Here is a 20,732-nt window from a genome sequence, read left to right as displayed (position 1 = left end):
TACATACTGTGAATGTGTAACTAAATTAAAGGGACTATGATGCCATTCAAAGGCTTTTAGCACTGCATGTAATTCCACTATTAGTGTTGATCCTTCTATTATATACACTACACTTTCTTTGCCCACTGCCCATACTCCTTTGCAGTCTCTTAATCTTAGAGGGTATTGTCATTGGCATACTCCTTTTTGGCCCTTAAAACTATACTTTCATTAGTCCCTTAAAACTATACTTTCATTAGTATCTGGCTAAACCCCATTCACTGTTGTCTGCACCAGGGCCCAGCAGTTGCTGATCTGATAAGGGACACTGGAATGCAGAGTGTTCTCACAAATTTGCATTCCCCTAGAGAGATAACACAGTTAACTCCCACTCCAGTGGATTTCAGCTAAGAAGCTGAAAGAAAAAACTTCACATTCAGGGAGAAAGGAAGCAGAAGGAGGGGCATTCACACACACAGCCGCAAGGCTGGACTTTTTACTTTTTTTTTTCTCTCTCTCTCTTGTTACTTTTTTTTTTTTGGTTTGTTTTGCTAGGTATTTTAAATTTTTACCCTCTGCAGCCTTTCACTCCAAAAGGTCACAGGTAAATCTACCTGTTTGCCAGCTTAGTGGACATTTGAGATTGAAAGGTCCCAGAGATGTATTTCTAAGATTAACCAAAAATAACTTGTCTTACAAACGCCATTTTCCAGATTTCTTTTTTATGACAAATACAGGTGTGTTCCAAGGACTATTAATTGGGACTATATGGCCTTGATCTATTTGCTCCTCCATTACCTCTTGCAATGCACCCATTTTTTCACTAGATAGGGGCAACTGCTTGACCCATACCAAAGTATCTGATTTCCATGTTAAAGGTATGGTTGGGCACTTTCCTGTGGTGGCCCTGGTAAAAAATGCCCATCATTCATGGCTCCAATTCCTATTCCCATTGCACTTAACACATCTCTCCCCCACAAGATTAGTGGAACATGCACAACAAAGGGTTGCACTACAGCCATTTTAAGATGTTTTGGCTTTCCCCCTTTTTAAACTTAATGTGCCCTTCAACATAGGATGCTGAGTTTGTAAGGACTGAACCCAGTGTATTTCAGGGACTCCCGTGGACCCAAAACCCTGTGAGCCACATTCTCTAGAGTCAGCTTGGAACACAGCTCCTTTGAACAAAACTAATTGTGCTATCTGGCTATCCTTTGGTCTTAACACTGGTGGAGACGATGTCCGTACCATTGCTTGAATTATTCCAGTAAAGCCTGCATCCTGCCCCAGGTAAAACAAAGATTCCCAACCAAGTTATTGATAATCATTCTAATAATGAGGCAGTAAAGCCACGCCCCTAATGGTCCTTTTATGTTCAGTGGTATTGTGTGGACTGTGGATGATTAAAGCACTACTGCGATGGTGGTGGCCATGTCCATCCTGGCGTTGCCTCTGGTTCTTGCTCTGAGGTGAGAGCTGCTGCTTGCTGCGAAGGCATCTGTGTTGGCACGCACCTCCAAACCACGCTCTGCTGATGGTTTCCCAACAATGCTCTCCCGTTCTTATCCCATTTGGATCTACACCAGCTGGCAAAATGTCTACCCTTTCTACATTGAGGGCAGATTTTAGGCCCTCTATCCTGGCACTGCATGTGGCAGTCTCTTTTAAAATGTCCCTCCTTGCTGCATCTATAACAGAATGTCTTTCTGTCCTGGTGTACAGTCAGGGCAGCAGCCATTAGCTGTGCTTGATAGGCAAATGATCCCACCTGCTGGCGTGCCTCAACCATATCTACTGCTGTAGGATTTTTCAGATCACGCAATATCTTTCTACATTCATCATTAGGATTTTCTACTGGTGATTGCAAAATTAAGGCCTGTTTAGCTGCTTGGTTGTCTCCCTGCTTGTCGAGTGCATCCTTCAATCTGTCTATAAATGCCATATACAGTTCATGCCTGTTTCAGCTTTCAGACATCCAGTATCTTTATAATTGTTTGATAAGCAAGAAGCCGTGCCTGTTGCAAAATCGCATTATTTAAAATGGCTTGGTTCTCAAGCTGCTACCAACGTCATTTAATCAGGTCATTTCGTATTGTGATCTGTTGGAGTCCCTTCTGTAATGCCAAAACTGCCTGGGTTACAGAAAGCGAGTCTGGCCGTGCTCCAGGCGGGCTGGTGGCTGCAGTAGTTGCGATGAGGCGGCCCCCCCGTGGCAGAGCAGTTAGTACTTTCTTCTCTACAGGTTTTCGAGTCTCCAGCCTCCAACGAACAAATCTCAGGAATAGTTTGTAACAGTTTAAGGTCACTCCACCACTGCAGGTGGAAATAAATCAGAGTTCTCTTGGGGTCTGCTGGACCCGGATCAAAGGGATTGTCAGCAGTCGCTAATGGTCCTGCACTCAGCTCAGAATATGGAATATCAGTGTCCTCCTGCATCTTTTGTAGTTCTGCTAAATCTTTTTGCGATCTTAAGTGTTTTAACGATTTGATCATTAACCTCCAGGTAGATAATAGGCTTAGTGCGTCCCACAATTTAACTCACGCGGTGTCCCAGAATTCTATATCACCTGTATGAGTCAAATCTAAACCTGGATCCCAACCCTCTATCCATTTCAACAAAGTTCTGAGTCATTGCTCAGCATACTTAACATGCTGTTTCTTCAAACTTGATTTTAAGATAGCAAGTGTACTCTGCTTTTCCACGGACGTTGAATCACAGAATAACCAATAACCAGGTTGGAAGAGACCCACCGGATCATCGAGTCCAACCGTTCCTATCAAACACTAAACCATATCCCTCAGCACCTCATCCACCCATGCCTTAAACACCTCCAGGGAAGGTGACTCAACCACCTCCCTGGGCAGCCTGTTCCAGTGCCCAATGACCCTTTCTGTGAAGAATTTTTTCCTAATGTCCAGCCTAAATCTCCCCTGGCGGAGCTTGAGGCCATTCCCTCTTGTCCTGTCCCCTGTCACTTGGAAGAAGAGGCCAGCACCCTCCTCTCTACAACCTCCTTTCAGGTAGTTGTAGAGAGCAATGAGGTCACCCCTCAGCCTCCTCTTCTCCAGGCTAAACAACCCCAGCTCTCTTAGCCGCTCCTCATAAGGCCTGTAGTTGAAGACCCCATTATTCCCGAGTTCTCAGTTGCTCATCTTCTTTCAGGCGTTACTCGTCCAGACTGCTTCAGTGATCTACACTGGCCAAAATTCGTTCAACCGAGTGTCACTACTGTCGCTTCTACCCAGCGATTCTGTCCCTCTCAAGTTGGGTGTCATTTGTAGTGAATGAGGCATGGACCCCATTCTGAGGTGACAAATGAGATCACTTTATCGAGTGGATGCAAAACCTTATATAGTGTTTCTGTACCTAGTCAACAGCTACCCCAGTGAATTTCCACCTGTGAGAATCCCACAGTTACAGAGATAAGCGTGCAACCGACTATTTACCACAGATGTGCCCCTTATATTCATGTTTCCCGTCCAATGCATTCTTTTCTTATTAACTCACAGGTCTTGGTAAAGATTCCAAGGTCTCAACAAGCTAGCATGAATGAGAACACCGGCTGTTTGCTCTGTGCTTGCTGCTATTATTGCGGGTATGCCAAGGCATCGGCCGCTTGTCCTGGCATATGCCTGACAGTGGAATCTTTGTGCCCACACCAGAATCCTGAGAGAATTGGCTTTTGTGTTTGGCAAGCTATTCTCCATGATATCTGGAAAGTCTTGGCAGACAGGGGAATCCCCCAATGACTGGATAAAGGGAATCATTGCACCCATTTTTTAAAAGGATGGAAAGGAGGACCTTTGGAACTACTGACCTGTCAGCCTCAACTCTGTGCCTGGGAAGATCATGGAACAGATCCTCCCGTGAAGGCCTGATCTGCAGACTGGACCCATTACATAGGGAAGCCTGCTGCCTACCTGGGGCCTTGGTTAGATATGTGGAAATAAAGATTCCAACTCTGGTCGGGCCCACGGATTATTATCCACTATGGGTTTTCTGAGTAGACAGCAATGAAAACGCAACAAGAAACCTGAGGGCAATTAAAAGGGACTTCAGGGCCATGGGACGAATGATGAAGGGAACAGAGGCAAAGGTAGTGTTCTCCTCTGTCATTCCTATTACAGGGAATGACGAGGGAAAGAGTAGGAAGAGCCAGGAAATAAATACCTGGCTCCAAACATGGTGTGAGGATCAAAACTTTGGGGATTTTAGACCATGGGTTGACCTGCACATCACCAGGATTGCTGTCCAAGAATGGGGTATGCTTGTCCCCGAGGGGCAAAAGGATGCTTACCAAGAAGCTAGCAGGGCTCATCAAAAGAGCTTTAAACTAGGTGTGAAAGGGGAGGGGGCCAAAACCAGACTTGCTAGAAACAAGCCTGGGAATGGCACTCCAGTGTCTGAGGGATGGTGTGCCAGTGAGGCCCTTTGGTCTGCCACCTCAGAGGAAGTAGGAGACAGCGCTTCAAATGGCAGCAAAGATGTAAAGGTTATTGATGGGTTAGAAAATTCAGTTAGGAGTCACTTAGTCATTAAGACTATTCCCCTCAGGAGCATGGCAGGATCAGCAGCCCAACTGAAGTGCATCTACACCAATGCACACAGCATTAGCAACAAACAGGAGGAACTAGAAGTCATTATACGGCAAGAAAGCCATGATATAATAGCCATCACAGAAACATGGTGGGATGACTCCCATAACTAGAGTGCTGCTATGGCTGGCTATAAACTCTTCAGGTGGGATAGTCAAGGAAGGAGAGGTGGTGGAGTAGCCCTCTAAGGTAGAGAGTGTTTTGATAGCCCTCAGCTTAATGATGGTGATGATAAAGTTGAGTGTTTATGGGAAAAAATCAGTGGAATGCCCAATAAGGCAGATATCATGGTAGGAGTCTGCTATAGACCACCCAGACAGGGAGAACAGGCTAACAAGTTATTCTACAAGCAACTGAGAGAAGTCTCGCAATAGCTAGTCCTTGTCCTTGTTGGGGACTTCAACTTACCAGATGCCTGCTGGAAATATAATACAGCAGAGAAGTCTAGGAGGTTCCTGGAGTGGTGGAAGACAATTTCCTGACATATCTGGTGAGCGAGCCGACTAGGGAACGTGCCCCACTGGACCTGTTGTTTGTGAACAAAGGCGGCCTTGTGGGAGATGTGATGGATGGAGGACACCTGAGGCACAGTGTTCACGAGATGATAGAATTCTCGATTCTAGGAGAAGTTAGGAGGGGAATCAGTAGAATGGCCACCTTGGACTGCTGGAGGGCAGACTTTGGACTGTTCAGAAGGCAAAGGAGCTCACGAGGGCTGGATGTTCTTCAAGAAGGAAATCCTGGCGGTGCAAGAGCAGGCCATCCCCGTGTGCTGGAAAATGAGCCATCGGAGAAGAAAACTGTCCTGACTGATCAGAGAGTATTGGGTGGATCTCTGCAAAAACAGGAAAGTCTATGAGCTTTGGAAGAAGGGGCGGGCATCTCAGGAGGGCTATAAGGATGAAGTGAGGTCATGAAGAGAGAAAATCAGAAGGGCTAAATCCCAACTAGAATTTAGATTGGCCAATTCTGTGAAAGATAATAAAGAATGTTTCTATAAATATATCAGCAACAAAAGGAGAGCCAAGGAGAATCTCCATCCTTTACTGGACACAAAGGGAACAATAGTGACAAAGGGTAAGGATAAGACTGAGGTACTTAATGCCTTCTTTGCCTCAGTCTCTAATAGTAACTCTGGTTACTCAGCCCCCTGAGCCAGAACACAGGGAGGGGGAGCAGAACAAAGCTCCCATGATCCAAGAGGAAATGGTTAGAGACCTGCTCAGCCAACTAGACATTCACAAGTCTAAGGGGCTGAATTGGATCCACCTGAGGGTATTGAGGGAGCTGGCAGAGGTGCTCACCAAACCCCTCTCCATCATCTACCAGCAGTCCTGGCTGACTAGGGAAGTTGCACTTGACTGGAGGCTGGCGAATGTGATGCCCATGTACAAGAAGGCCTGGAGGGAGGGTCTGGGAAACTCCAGGCCTGTCAGTCTGACCTTGGTGCCACAGAAGGTCATGGAATGGATCATCTTGAGTGCTACCACAGAGCAAACGCAAGACAACCAGGTGATCAGGCCCAGTCAGTGTGGGTTTACGAAAGGCAGGTCCTGCCAAACTAACCTGATCTCCTTCTATGACAAGGTGACCCGCTTACTGGACGAGGGAAAGGCTGTGGATGTAGTAGACCTTGACTGCAGTAAAGCCTTTGATGTGGCAATGGAGTCGCGGACCTCTCAGTTTTCATAGAATCATAGAATCATAGAATAACCAGGTTGGAAGAGACCCACCAGATCATCGAGTCCAACCATTCCTATCAAACACTAAACCATGTCCCTTAGCAACTCGTCCACCCGTGCCTTAAACACCCTGAGCATATTCTTTTAATCAGCAGGGCATACAGAAGTCAAATTAAGAAAGTACGCTGGCTTCTCTCTTTCAATCAGATTTACACAGCTCTTCAGTTCCTGAACTCGGAAGACAAATGGGATATTTTGTTTTGTCTGTTCCACACTCTTGTGACTATTTTCAGTCATGTCTCCAGTCCACTTATTCCCAGATGTTTTTTTCCAGCCAGGCCTTCTCACACATTCAAGATGCGTCATCCTGTGTGTTGAGCTCAGAACACTTGGTCTTTTTAATAATGTTTATTTTGATATGCTTGGTACCAGCTTCATGCTTTATCTTAGTCCCAATTAATCTTCCATATACTTGGCGTTGCTCCCACATTTGACACCATTTGTCACAGGATTCTGCTTGAGAAACTGGCTGCCACTGGCCTAGACAGGCAAACCCTCTGCTGTGTAAAAAACTGTCTGGATGGCCAGGCACAAAGAGTGGTAGTAAATGGAGCTAAATCCAGCTGGAGGCCAGTCACAAGTGGTGTTCCCAGGGCTCGGTGCCAAGTCCAGTTCCGTTCAATATCTTTATCGATGATCAGGATGAAGGGATCAAGTGTAATCTTAGTAAGTTCATGGATGAAACTAAGCTGGGGAGAAGTGTCGGTCTGCTTGAGGGCAGGAAGGCTCTACAGAGGGATCTGAACAGGCTGGATTGATGGGCTGAGACCAAGGGTATGAGGTTCAACAAGGCCAAGTGCAGAGTCCTACACTTGGGACACAATAACACTGTGAAGCACTACAGGCTTGGGAAAGAGTGGCTGGAAAGCTGCCGGGCAGAGAAGGACCTAAGGATGTTGGCTGAATATGAGCCAGCAGTGGTCCAGGTGGCCAAGAAGGCCAATGGCATCTTCGCCTGTATCGGAAACAGTGTGGCCAGCAGGACCAGGGAAGTGATTCTGCCCCTGTACTCGGCATTGATGAGGCCACACCTTTAATCCTGTGTTCAGCGTCAGGCCCTCACTACAAGAAAGACATTGAGGTCCTGGACTGTGTCCAGAGAAGAGCAACAAAGATGGGGAAGGGGCTGGAGAGCAAGTCATATGAGGAGCGGCTGAGGAAACTAGGGTTGTTCAGCCTAGAGAAGAGGAGGCTGAGGGGAGACCTTATTGCTCTCTACAAATACCTAATAAGAGATTGTAGAGAGGTGGGTGTTGGTCTCCTATCGCAAGTGATAGGTGATAGTATGAAAGGGAATGGCCAGGGGAGGTTCAGATTGGACATTAGGAAAAATTTCTCCACCAAAAGGGTTATCATTGTTTTACCACAGGAGCCTTTAGCAAAAATCATCATAAAAGCCCAAACTCTCAAATACTCCGTGAAATCAATTTTTACTCATTACAGTAAAAAGGTAACAAATGATTAGTAGTGTTCAACAACAAGTTAACGATAACAGCTTGTAAAGGCAATGCGTCTGATAAGAGAATAAGTATAGTGATTAAGAAAGAGACATCACCAATTGTTTTCTTATCATCATCCAGATCCCCAGTAACTGGGGGGTGCTTTTTATTTTTTGTAGCGAGGATCTGGAGACCCTGTCCCTGGACAATTGGGACAGCCTATGCAGTGCATCCACTCGTAGGTGAGGACTCCCAAATATTGTTGCTAGGGGCTTAGTTTTTATACCATTGAACAAACAAATTACATCACCACAAAAACGTGGAGTCTCTGGCCCCAGCTGCTTACTGCCTCTCTTTCTCACGCTTTCACACACCAAGAAGAGCACAGCACAATCACACTGATAATAAAACACTTTCTCACACTCTTATGTATTAAGAATAACACAGCACAATTACAGTGATCATAGCAATGTGAGAAGTTACAGACTGAACAGTGAACATAGCAATGAAATATGAAACATCTATGGGTCACCCACATTGCTCTAGGCCTGTCAATCAGTCCCTGTCACTTCAATGAGGCACTGGCAGAGGCTGCCCAGGGAGGTGGTTAAGTCACCATCCCTCGAGGTATTTAAAAGACAGGTAGATGAAGTGCTTAGGGATATGGTTTAGTAGTGGACAGATGTAGTTGGGTTTGATAATCACAAAGGTCTTTTCCAACCAAGTGATTCTATGATTCTATGATTCCTAGAAGCTATGTTAAGGCATGTGGAGGACAGGGAGGTGATTTGAGACAGCCAACAGGGCTTCACCAAGGGTAAGTCTTGCCTGGACAACCTAGTGGCCTTTTATGATGGAGTGACTACATCAGTGGACATGGGAAGAGGAGCGTGGCAAAGAGGTGCGGGGCATGTTAGTGTCACGGGGCAGTCTGAGCGGTAGTTCGAGCAGGGAGGGCACAGAGAGGGGCTAGAGGCTAGCCAGAAGACACAGAGGGCCATGGTGGACACCTGGCAGAAGATTAAAGCTACACCAGGTGCTGCAGCAAGCAGAATGGATGCTGCCACCCAGACAGAGCCTCAGTGGGCTCATGCAGCTACCCAGACCCTGGGCTGCAGGCAGTGCCCCACTCCCACACCAGCTTGTGCCTCTGGTCTTGGCTTCACTTGTGGAAGCTGTGCTTGCGTGAGGGAACTCCTTTGCATGGTGGAAGACCTAAGGGAGGAGTTAAAGAGGCTGAGGACTATCAGGGAATGTGAGAGGGAGATAGACCAGTGGAGTAGTGCCCTCTCACTAACTCAGCGGGCTGCTGGAGCTGGTGTGTCCAAACACTGTCCACCTGCAAACTGCAAGGTTGGGGTTACAAGAGATGGGGAATGGCAGCAAGTTCTTGCCCGGCGAAGAAAACCTGCTCCTCCCACTCTGACAACAAAACCTCAGATTGCCCTGAAGAACAAATACGAAGCGCTGCAGGTGGAATCCATCCCCAAGGATGAAGAAGATGGCTCCCACAACCTAGAATCTTTCCCTAGGCTGCACCATCCTCAGAAAAACATAAAAACATCCTCCATTAACAATAAGAGGAGAGTGATTGTCATAGGGGATTCCCTTCTAAAAGGAATGGAGGGACCCATCTACAGACCGGACCCGCTCCACTGGGAGGTCTGCTGCTTACCGGGCCATCAGTGAAGGAGAGAACTAGAAAACTTCCTTCCCTGGTCCAAGAGACAAATTATTATCCTCTAATAGTATTTCAAATTGGCAATGATGACATACAGAGCAGAAAGCCTAAAGCCATTAAGAGAGACTTCAGGGCTCTAGGGAGAACGATGGAGGGCTCTGGGGCTCAAGCAGTATTTAGCTCCATTCCAGTGCTAAATAATGAGGAGCCAGAAGTCAAAAAGAAGAAATTGATTAATGCCTGGCTCTGAGCCTGGTGTGAGAAGAGAGGCTTCAGGTTCTTTGACCATGGGGTGGCCCACACGCCCCCAGGCATTCTTACTAGGGATGGGACATGCATGTCTCCTAGTGAGGCTAAAGCCCTTGCTAAAAATCTAGCTAGGCTCATAAACTGAGCTTCAAACTAGATGTGAATGGGGAGGGGGATGAAACCAGGCTAGATGGGAGTGAGCCTGGAAGTGGGACTCCAGGGACTGAGAGATGGTGTGCTGGTACATGACCACACAGCAAGTGGGGGCGATTACACCTGTTGATGGTAAGGAAGAAACTGGCACTCTGGCGTTAGCTATTCCAAGGACCAGTCAATTGGGAATAAACTCTATTCCCTCTATGAGGGCTGAAGGTTCGCCAGCCCAGCTGAAGTGCATTTACACCAATACACGCAGCATGGGGAATAAGAAGGAGGAGTTGGAAGCTGTTGTAGGGCAAGGAGGCTATGATGTCATTGCCATCATGGAAACGTGGTGGGATGACTCATATAACTGGAGTGCAGCTATGGTGAGGTATAAACACTTCAGGCTGGACAGGAAAGGTAGGAGAGGAGGAACAGGTGATCTTGAGTGCTATCATGAAGCACATGCAAGAGAACTGGGTGATCAGGCCCAGTCAACACAGGTGAACGAAAGGCAGGTCTTGCCAAACAAACCTGATCACCTTCTATGACAAAGTGGATGAGGGAAAGGCTGTGGATGTGGTCTTCCTGGACTTCAGTAAAGCCTTTGACACAGTTTCTCACAGCATTCTGCTTGAGAAACTGTCAGCCTCTGGCCTGGACAGGCACACACTCTCCTGGGTGGAAAACTGGTTGGATGGCCGGGCCCAGAGAGTGGTGGTAAATGGCGTTAAATCCAGCTGGAGGCCAGTTGCAAGTGGGGTTCCCCAGGGCTCAGTGCTGGGTCCAGCCCTGTTCAATGTCTTTATCAATGACCTGGATGAAGGCATTGAGTGCACCATTAGCAAGTTTGCAAACGATACTAAGCTGGGTGGAAGCGTGGATCTACTGGAGGGTAGGGAGGCTCTGCAAAGGGATCTGAACAGGCTGGACCACTGGGCTGAGACCAATGGCATGAGGTCTAACAAGGCCAAATTCCGGGTCCTGCACTTGGGGCACAACAACCCTATGCAGTGCTACAGACTAGGAGAAGTCTGGATAGAAAGCTGCCTGGAGGAGAGGGACCTGGGGGTGTTGGTTGACAGCCGACTGAACATGAGCCAGCAGTGTGCCCAGGTGGCCAAGAAGGCCAATGGCATCTTGGCTTGTATCAGAAATGGCGTGACCAGTTCCATGACTTTCCCCAGCACTGAGGTCAGACTGACAGGCCTGTAGTTCCCTGGATCCTCCCTGTGACCCTTCTTGTAGATGGGCACAACATCAGCCAGCCTCCTGTCCAGTGGAACTTCCCCAGTCAGCCAGGACTGCTGGAAGATGATGGAAAGGGGTTTGGCAAGCACATCCGCCAGCTCCTTCAATACCCTTGGGTGGATCCCATATAGCCCCATAGATTTGTGGGTGTCTAGCTGGGCAAGCAAGTCTCTAACCGCCTCCTCTTGAATCATGGGAGCCTCATTCCATTCCTCTAACTCCTGGGTTTGTACAAGGAGGGAACAACTTTCCTTAATATTAAAGACTGAGGCAAAGAAGGCATTAAGTACCTCAGCCTTGTCCTCATCCCCTGTCAGTTGTTCCGTCTGCATCCAGTAGGGACTGTATATTTTCCTTAGTCCTCCTGTTGTTGTTAATATATTTATAGAAAGATTTTTTATTATCTTTCACAGACTTAGCCAATCTGATTTCTAGTTGGGCCTTAGCCCTCCTGATTTTTTCCCTGCACGATCTCACTTCCCTCCTGTAGTCCAACCAAGATGCCTGTCCCTTCTTCCAAAGCTCATAGACATTTCTTTTTGATATCTCTCAAAATCTCCCTACTCAACCAAGCTGGTTTTTTTCCCCTGCCAGCTTTTTTTCTGGAACATGGGGATGGCTTTCTCCTGAGCTGATAGGTTTGCTGTCCCGGGTAACCCCAGGTATCAAAACAGGCTGAAGGATGAAGCGATTAAGAGCAGCCTTGATAAGAAGGACTTGGCATACTGGTAGATGAAAAACTGGAGATGAGCCGGCAATACGCATTTGCAGCCCAGAAAGCCAACCCTGTCCTGGGCTGCATCAAAAGAAATGTGGCCAGCAGGGCGAGGGAGGTGATTTTGTCCCTCTACTACACTCTGGTGAGAGCCCACTTGGAGTACTGTGTCTATCTCTCGAGTCCTCTGTAGAAGAAAGGCATGAACCTGTTGGTCCAGAGGAGGGCCACAAAAATAATCAAAGGCCTGGAACACCTCCCCTATGAAGAGAGGCTGAGAGAGTTGGGGATGTTCAGCTTGGAGAAGAGAAGACTAAAACTAAAAGAGGCAGATTCAGACTAGATATAATTAAGACATTTTCTACACTGAGTTTGGTGAAACACTGTAACAGTTTGTCCAGAGAGGTGGTAGATGCCCCTCCCTGGAAACATTCAAGGCCAGGTAGTAAGGGGCTCTGAGCAACCTGATCGAGTTGAAGATGTCCATGCTCATTGTAGGGAGTTGAAATGGATGGCCTTCATAGTCCTTTCCAGTCCAAATCATTCTATTATTCTTCTGTTAACCTTACTTTCCAGTAGAATTACTAGAATGTTTCTCTGGACTTAAATAAAAAAATCAGTGCTGTAACAAGCTGTTGTACACTCTCAGTTATAAATACACTACTTGATCCTTGTCCACAAGTATAGAAACTATCCTCTGAGATAGCAAAATCAGTCCTGAGTCACTGGTTATTGATGAAGAAAGACAGAAATTCATGTTCATCTAAGTCTGACAGAACTAAATTCCGTGCCAGGTAGCATGAAAGTAGTAGTTGTAATGTTTCTTCTTACTCCTGTATATTTGTCTGTTTCAAGAACTAAATGTATTTGAAGTAAATTGTGAAGTTTTAATGTCAGTGCATCTTCTTTAGTATAAATTCAGTATTTAATGTGTAACAAAGTCTGCCAGTGATAAAATGCCAGTACTGAGCTAAGAGTTGAGCACCAAGAGGACATATGTTTAAGACCAATGTTATAAGAAATATATGAATACGCAATATGTATTAAAGGTTATAGAACAGCTTCTTGCAGATATTGTTTTACTGAGAAACATTTTTACTAAGTAGGTTTTTTTGCTTTATTACATGCAAGAGAGCTTTTCATTAAGTTTTTCTTTTAATTTTCTGTTCAAATTAGAATGTGTACAGTACTAAATTTATCATGTATTTGATATAATTTATAAGCTTTTAATCTGTTAAAAATACAGTAGTTTTTATTGTAGTACTGAGGCTGACAGTCCTGCACTCGTTTACTTGCCTGATTTTAAGAGAAAATAAATAACCAGCTTGTTTAAAAAAAAATGCAATAATTACTGTTGAGGGCATACCAATTATTGTAGCTGTAGAAACCTTTTTTTCATCATTTTAGGTTTGAAGATATTTTATTTTTCTAATGGATTTTTTTCTTCACTATACGCCTGATACTACTTGATTTCTCATGTTCAATACTTAGACTTGTGAATACTGATATTACTTGAACAGTTGTAATAATTTATTATATGAACATAGTTGAATTAATTTTTTTGCTTTTTCTTCCACAGTCCATACAGTGACACTGTTTCTTAATATTTTCGGATGTTTGGCCTGGTTTTACATTGATGCTACACGAGGGGTTGATTTTGGACTGAGTATCCTATGGTTCTTGCTTTTTACCCCTTGTTCTTTTGTCTGCTGGTACAGACCACTTTATGGAGCTTTCAGGTAAGAACTTCAGCTTCACTTAATATATTTTTTAAAAAAATTACACTTGTTGAAATGCATTAACATTCCAGAATTTGCTTGTTTATCATTATGATAATCCTTTAATGTTATTTCATTGGAAACAAATAGAATGATTGCCATAAATTCAGTTCCTGTATTTGGAATGTTGATAAACATTTAGTTAGGATTATCATAGAATATCCTTTAAAATATTTTAAAAATATTTGCTCCTGGTAGCATGGAAGGTTTGGGAACACATCTGAAGTGCTTGACAGCAGAGTTGCTACCCTGGACTTCAGGAGAGCAAACCTGAAGCTATTCTACAAAAAGGGCCGCAGGGAGGACCCAGGAAACTACAGGCCTGTCAGTCTGACCTCAGTGCCAGGGAAAGTCATGGAGCAGGTGATCTTGAGTGCTATCATGAAGCACATGCAAGAGAACTGGGTGATCAGGCCCAGTCAACATGGGTTCACAAAAGGCAGGTCTTGCCAGACAAACCTGATCACCTTCTATGACAAAGTGACTCGGCTGCTGGATGAGGGAAAGGCTGTGGATGTGGTCTTCCTGGACTTCAGCAAAGCCTTTGACACAGTTTCTCACAGCATTCTGCTTGAGAAACTGTCAGCCTCTGGCCTGGAGAGGCGCACACTCTCCTGGGTGGAAAACTGGTTGGATGGCCGGGCCCAGAGAGTGGTGGTAAATGGTGTGAAATCCAGCTGGAGGCCAGTGACAAGTGGGGTTCCCCAGGGCTCAGTGCTGGGTCCAGCCCTGTTCAATGTCTTCATCAATGATCTGGATGAAGGCATCGAGTGCACCCTTAGCAAGTTTGCGGACGACACTAAGCTGGGTGGAAGTGTCGATCTGCTGGAGGGTAGGGAGGCTCTGCAAAGGGATCTGAACAGGCTGGACCGCTGGGCAGAGTCCAATGGCATGAGGTTTAACAAGGCCAAATGCCGGGTCCTGCACTTGGGGCACAACAACCCTATGCAGTGCTACAGACTGGGAGAAGTCTGTCTAGAAAGCTGCCTGGAGGAGAGGGACCTGGGGGTGTTGGTTGACAGCCGACTGAACATGAGCCAGCAGTGTGCCCAGGTGGCCAAGAAGGCCAATGGCATCCTGGCTTGTATCAGAAACGGCGTGACCAGCAGGTCCAGGGAGGTTATTCTCCCTCTGTACTCGGCACTGGTGAGACCGCTCCTTGAATACTGTGTTCACTTCTGGGCCCCTCACCACAAGAAGGATGTTGAGGCTCTGGAACGAGTCCAGAGAAGAGCAACAAAGCTGGTGAAGGGGCTGGAGAACAGGCCTTATGAGGAGCGGCTGAGAGAGCTGGGGTTGTTTAGCCTGGAGAAGAGGAGGCTGAGGGGAGACCTCATTGCTCTCTACAACTACCTGAAAGGACGTTGTAGAGAGGAGGGTGCTGGCCTCTTCTTCCAAGTGACAGGGGACAGGACAAGAGGGAATGGCCTCAAGCTCCGCCAGGGGAGGTTTAGGCTAGACGTTAGGAAAAAAATCTTTACATAAAGGGTCATTGGGCACTGGAACAGGCTGCCCAGGGAGGTGGTTGAGTCACCTTCCCTGGAGGTGTTTAAGGCACGGGTGGATGAGGTGCTGAGGGATATGGTTTAGTGTTTGATGGGAACGGTTGGACTCGATGATCCGGTGGGTCTCTTCCAACCTGGTTATTCTGTGATTCTGTGATTCTGTGATTCTATTCGGGGAGCTACTTACCAGAGTACTCTGGGAATCTGCTTTTGAGGGCTTAGGAGTCCATGAGTGCTGGTCAGCTTTTAAGAATCCCCTTTTAAAAGCACAGCAGCAAGCAATTCTACTGTGTCAAAAGTCAAGCAAGTGGGGCAGAAGACCAGCTTGGCTGAACAGGGAACTCTTCATGGAGCTCAAGAGGAAGAAGAAACTGTATTACTTTTCGAAACAAGGTCAGGCTTGACAGGAAGATTACAGAGCTGTGGTTCGTATATGCAAGGAGAAGACATGAAAAGCCAAAGCTCAATTAGAGGTGAATCTGGCCAGTGTTGTGTCAGACAACAAGAAGGGCTTTTAAGTATGTGTTATGCCTCACTCCATGAGCTGCACATTCATGTCTGGGCCTTCTTTTGACCTGCCCAGTCAAACAAGATTGTTGTGGCGGGGGTAAACCACGACACATAGAAGTTGTGGGCAAAAGGACATCTTTATTGATTTTACAAGACTTTTTATACACCTTCTCGAGCTGCGCATTCATACATGATTGGTTTAGCTAGAGACCAACAGTTCACAATGGGATGACTCCTTCTCAGTTATAACTTCATAATTGGGTGATTCCACCTGCAGCCTGGCAGCTTCCTAATCTTGTTTACTCGGCTCTTCTTGGCACCTTCCAGCTTCTCCAAGGATACACGGGCATCTATTCATGGCCAATGTTTAAGTTCACACACCCTGACTCCCTGAACTAGCAGAGGTTTCCCACAATTCCCCCTTTTTGTATTTGTGCTACAAAAATTGCCCGTGCCCTCTTTACAACAGAAACACAAGACTTGGCAACATTAATAACACAACTACAATAACGAACAAAATCGACAATCTAGATTTTACCAAAGATAATAACCACCTTGACAGTCCCCATCCTTTAAGCAAGCCATTCAACCAATTCTACCCATCGTCTACTTGTCCAATACAACACATTCCCTCAAAGTCTTCATGTCCATGTCCTTGGGCTAATAATGCGATACAGCATACCTAACACTATCAACATCAGTTAACAAATCACTCAGTGAAATCAATGTAGCATTGGTTTGCCTACCCAACCAACATCCCAGGTTCAGGTGCCAATGCCGAGGATGCTGTAATTTCTCCAGGTCCTAATTAGCTTCAAATTAATGGATATATCTTTTAATTCATTTTTCTGTTATAAATCATAATAAGGTTGGATGTTAGTAACATAGGCTGCCCAAAGCTACACAGCCCATCATTAAGTTTCGATGGAATTCCACCCCCACGCTATATCCCCACAAATTAGAAAAATCCCTGCAGACAAAACAGCTAGAACAGAAAAAGAAAAAAGCGTGACATATTAGAGGAGGTGTATTTGCTTCTGTTGTGGGACCATTCATTCTTCACTTGCATGAACCATCCACAACAAGCCGAATGCAGCGAGCGGGAATCCACCAGGGGCCATCATTTGTAGAAACACAAGCATACCCTCTTCCCCAGATTAATAAATGATATGGTCTCTCCCATCGGCCCGTTTTCAAAGATTTTTAATAATACCTTGACTTCTTCCTTGTTGAGCTGCTGACCCTCTGTTTGTAATGACAAAAAATGCCTTACTATAGGTAACTGCTCCACTCCCTGATTTCTCGCACATTTAAGTAATTCAATACATGCAGTGCTCTCCCTAATCTGTTATGTGGTGTTTTGCCCTTCATTCCCCCTTTTTGTATTTGACAACATATTCTTCAGCGTCTGATAGGCTCGCTCTGCTATCACCTGTGACAGATGGTATTCCCTAGGTTTGAAAAAGCTTGTTAAGTTGGTCACTTATGCATCCTGGCCCATTGTCCATTTTTATCTGTGTGAGAAAGGTTTTTAGCACTGCATATGATTCCACTCTTAATTTTATGCTGTAATAAGTTATTAATTGGGCTTTCTATTCCTTTGCTAAAACCCCATTCACTGTTGTCCGCACCAGGGCCCAGCAGCTGCTGATCTGATAAGGGACACTGGAATGCAGTGTTCTCACAAATTGGCATTCCCCTAGAGAGATAACAGGGTTAACTCCTCTGAACCACTTGGGGAAAAAGCTGAAAAGAAAAAAAACTTCACATCCAGGGAAAAAGGAAGTGCGTGTTGGGGGTGGGGGGTGAGGGTGGCACACTCACACATGCAGCTGCAAGGCTGGGGTTGTTTTGTTTTGGGGTTTTTCTTGTTAGGTTTTTTTTTTCATTTTTGTCTTCTCTCTCTCTCTCTTTCCATTTTTATGTTTTGCTAGATATTTTAAAATTTTTCCTTCTGAAGCCTTTCATTCCAAAGATCCCCAGGTAAATCTACCTGTTTGCCGGCTTAGTGGACATTTGAGATTGAAAGGTCCCAGAGATGTATTTCTTAGATTAATCAAAACCAATTTGCAAGTCCTACAAACGTTTGAAGCGCTTCAAACACACACACGACCACTCATTTCTCAGCTGGCTGAATACATTCATACAAAGTTGGTTATCACTATTGGATCCACAATTTTTCAATGCTATGGATATTTAAACTACACACGGTACTGGGCACATACAACAATTAATTTTTTTTTGTTTTCATTGCTCTGTGAGTACTGCACATTGCAGGTTCACTTCTTATTTTGATCTGTTGCAGTCCCTTCGGTCCCAAAGGACCATCCTGTGGGCACTGTAAATGACCCGGGGCTGCTCCAGCCGCTCTGGGCGGGGCCGCAGGAGCTGGCGGGGGGCGGTTCCCCCCTCGGCCCCCCCACGGCCCGGGGCAGCGGCCCCTCCTCGGCCGGGTGGCTTGGCTGCGGAGCAGTTAGTACTTTCTCTTTTGCAGCTTTTGGAATCTCCTCCATAACTTTGCAACCAACTGGCTCCCAGCGCGGACCGACGTCCAGTGCATAGATCACAGACAAAGCTTGCAACATTTCAACTTCCCACTGCCGCTGCACCTCCCTCCTGGCTTGTGCCCGTCGGTCTGAGGGACAGGGGCGAGATAGATCGGGCTCCTTCTCGGGGTCTCTCGGACCCAGATCGAAGGGGTTGTTGGCCCTCCCGTCGGAGGGTGCAGGGCTAAGCGCAGCCAGTTCAGGGGGGTGAGGGGTTAGTGCAGTTGTTGACGATCCTGCACTCGGCTCTGAATTATTGCTGTGCTCTTTAGAGCCGACATACACCTTTAGCACTTCAAAAACATTCCTCCAGGGACCGAGCAATGTAACAGGCCTGTTATCCGACCAAGTCACTTGATCCCATACTCGAACTCCAATTTTATCCCAAGTTTCTTGCTTGAATGCTGAGCAAACGTGAAAAGGCAACTCATGTATTTTAGGGTGTACTCTGCAATCTACTTTCTTTTCGCCTTCTAATTTTACTTTCCCCATTGTTCCCTTTGCGTTCATATCTTGTTTACTCCCTGGAGTCTGTTCCTCTGAAAGGAGTGACACGGGAGGTGCAAGACACTGCACGGTACTAGAAGCAGAGGCGATGCCCTCCGCCTGGTCTCACTGCAGCTTAAAATCATTCAGAGTCTCATAAAGCAGACACCATGTCAGTAAAAGTACTGCAGCATCTTTATCCCCCCACGTAGCAGAGTCAACCACGTCTTTCCAGACAGAAACACTAAAAGAAGTTACGGTAGTTGCTTCATATCCCTGTTCTTTACTCTATAGGAGCATTTTTCGCAGCACTGAGTCTTCTAACTTAACTCTCCATTTTTGCAAGATTGTTTTCCACATAGTAACGATCATTGTCTCTTCCTTACTTAAGGAAGTACCCATATCTCCCAGCAGCTTACCTTCTCAATCCAGGTGGGTTTTTTTCAAAAAATTTAGCTGGCTTCTAGTAGCAGCTCTGGAGACTCTCTCCCCCAGGGGTCAGCTGGCAGCTCTGGAAACTCTCTTCCTCCACCGCTCAGCTTGCAGCTCTGGAGACTCCTTCGCCGTTCAGCTGGCAGTTCTGGAGACTCTCTCTTGTCTTCTCCACTGCTCAGCTTCGCTGGGTATTCTTATGGCTCTCCAGATCTGTCGTCCAATTCCTCACATCTCTCTGGTCCACTGTACAATTCTTCACAGCTCTGCGGTTCGTCGTCCAATCCCTCACGGCCCTCCGGTCTGCTGTCTACGGTCCAATTGCTGCGATCATGTCGAGGGTCGCCAGATGTTGCGGTGGGCATAAACCACGACACGTAGAAGTTGTGGGCAAAAGGACATCTTTATTGATTTTACAAGACTTTTTATACACCTTCTTGAGCTGCGCGTTCATACATGATTGGTTTAGCTAGAGACCAACAGTTCATAATGGGATGACTCCTTCTCAGTTATAACTTCATAATTGGGTGATTCCACCTGCAGCCTGGCAGCTTCCTAATCTTGTTTACTTGGCTCTTCTTGGCACCTTCCAGCTTCTCCAAGGATACACGGGCATCTGTTCAAGGCCAATGTTTAAGTTCACACAACCTGACTCCCTGAACTAGCAGAGGTTTCCCACAGAAGATGGTTCGTTTATCCGTGTGGCAATCTGGATGCTGACAAGGAGTGAAATCAAAAAGCAAAATTTATTCTGGTCTCAACCAAAATAAACAGACCAAAAACACTTGGGTGCACAGCTGAGATATGGGGATGCAACTTCCCATGGTTGCTAAAACAGATTTCAGTCTGCTCAGATCACAATATGATCCCTGGAACAGCCAAAGTCACTCAGATTTGATCTGACACACACCAATGCCAGTCAAGGAAACACAGCAAGGTAAGTGAGAGAGAGGGAGAGAGTGGGGAGAAGTAGAGAGAGGAAAATGAAAAAAAAAAAAAAAGAAAGGGATTGATACCGAAAATGCCAACAAATCAAACTCTCTAAGACTCATATGGAGTTTTAGAAAGTGATGCTGTGAAAAAGGCCAAAATCAATAATCAATGCCAATTGATTATTGTCCCCAAATAAAGGGGACTGCATATTTCCTCTGGTAAGAGCTGTACATACCCTGCAATTTGACCAGTTAAAACTATTACTTCTTGTAGCAATCACAGATACATATTTTGATCCCAGGCAATTACAGTATTAACAATACCAGCTATTAGAGTCAATACTTGTGGATTCTTCATCCTATTGCCTTTGGAGTCTCAGTTTTAAAGGCCCTAGATTTTCAGAAGTCCAATGTTTTCCTGGTGCCTCCTTCACTCAGGAATAGTAGATCCAAGTGAGTTGTTCTTTAATCTTGATCGAGACAGGGGTGGTCAGTAATACTTAATATCCACTTCTCCTCAAGCGAATCACCTATAAAATTCTTAACATAAACCCAATCCCCAGGTTTAAAATGATGTACAGGTTGATTTAAACCTCTAGCCCATGCAGCTAATACAGGTGGTTTTTCGTTTGGGTTTTTTGTTTGGTTGGTTTTTGGACCTTGACTTGGTTTGAATTCTAAGCAAGGCCAAAGGAAGTGCTTGATACCAATACAAATTGGTTTCTTGACAAATTTTAGCTAATTGTTGTT

At 45.8% G+C, this 20,732-nt stretch overlaps 1 protein-coding gene across 2 annotated transcripts in view; it reads left to right on the top strand.

Moving 5' to 3' along the window:
* The window catches only part of LOC138733795 (secretory carrier-associated membrane protein 1-like), a 122,797-nt gene that overhangs the window by 81,516 nt on the left and 20,549 nt on the right, over window positions 1–20,732 (top strand). For both annotated transcript variants that reach the window (XM_069881288.1, XM_069881289.1), the window contains one exon: window positions 13,373–13,532. In XM_069881288.1, coding sequence (XP_069737389.1) covers window positions 13,373–13,532 — 160 coding nt within the window. The remainder of the gene's footprint in view (window positions 1–13,372; window positions 13,533–20,732) is intronic.

This window comes from Phaenicophaeus curvirostris, assembly GCF_032191515.1.
Source record: "Phaenicophaeus curvirostris isolate KB17595 chromosome W unlocalized genomic scaffold, BPBGC_Pcur_1.0 scaffold_34, whole genome shotgun sequence".
Classification (NCBI taxonomy): domain Eukaryota; kingdom Metazoa; phylum Chordata; class Aves; order Cuculiformes; family Cuculidae; genus Phaenicophaeus; species Phaenicophaeus curvirostris.
The sequence above is the reverse complement of the archived record's forward strand: the minus strand, read 5'-3'. Positions and strand labels throughout refer to the sequence as shown.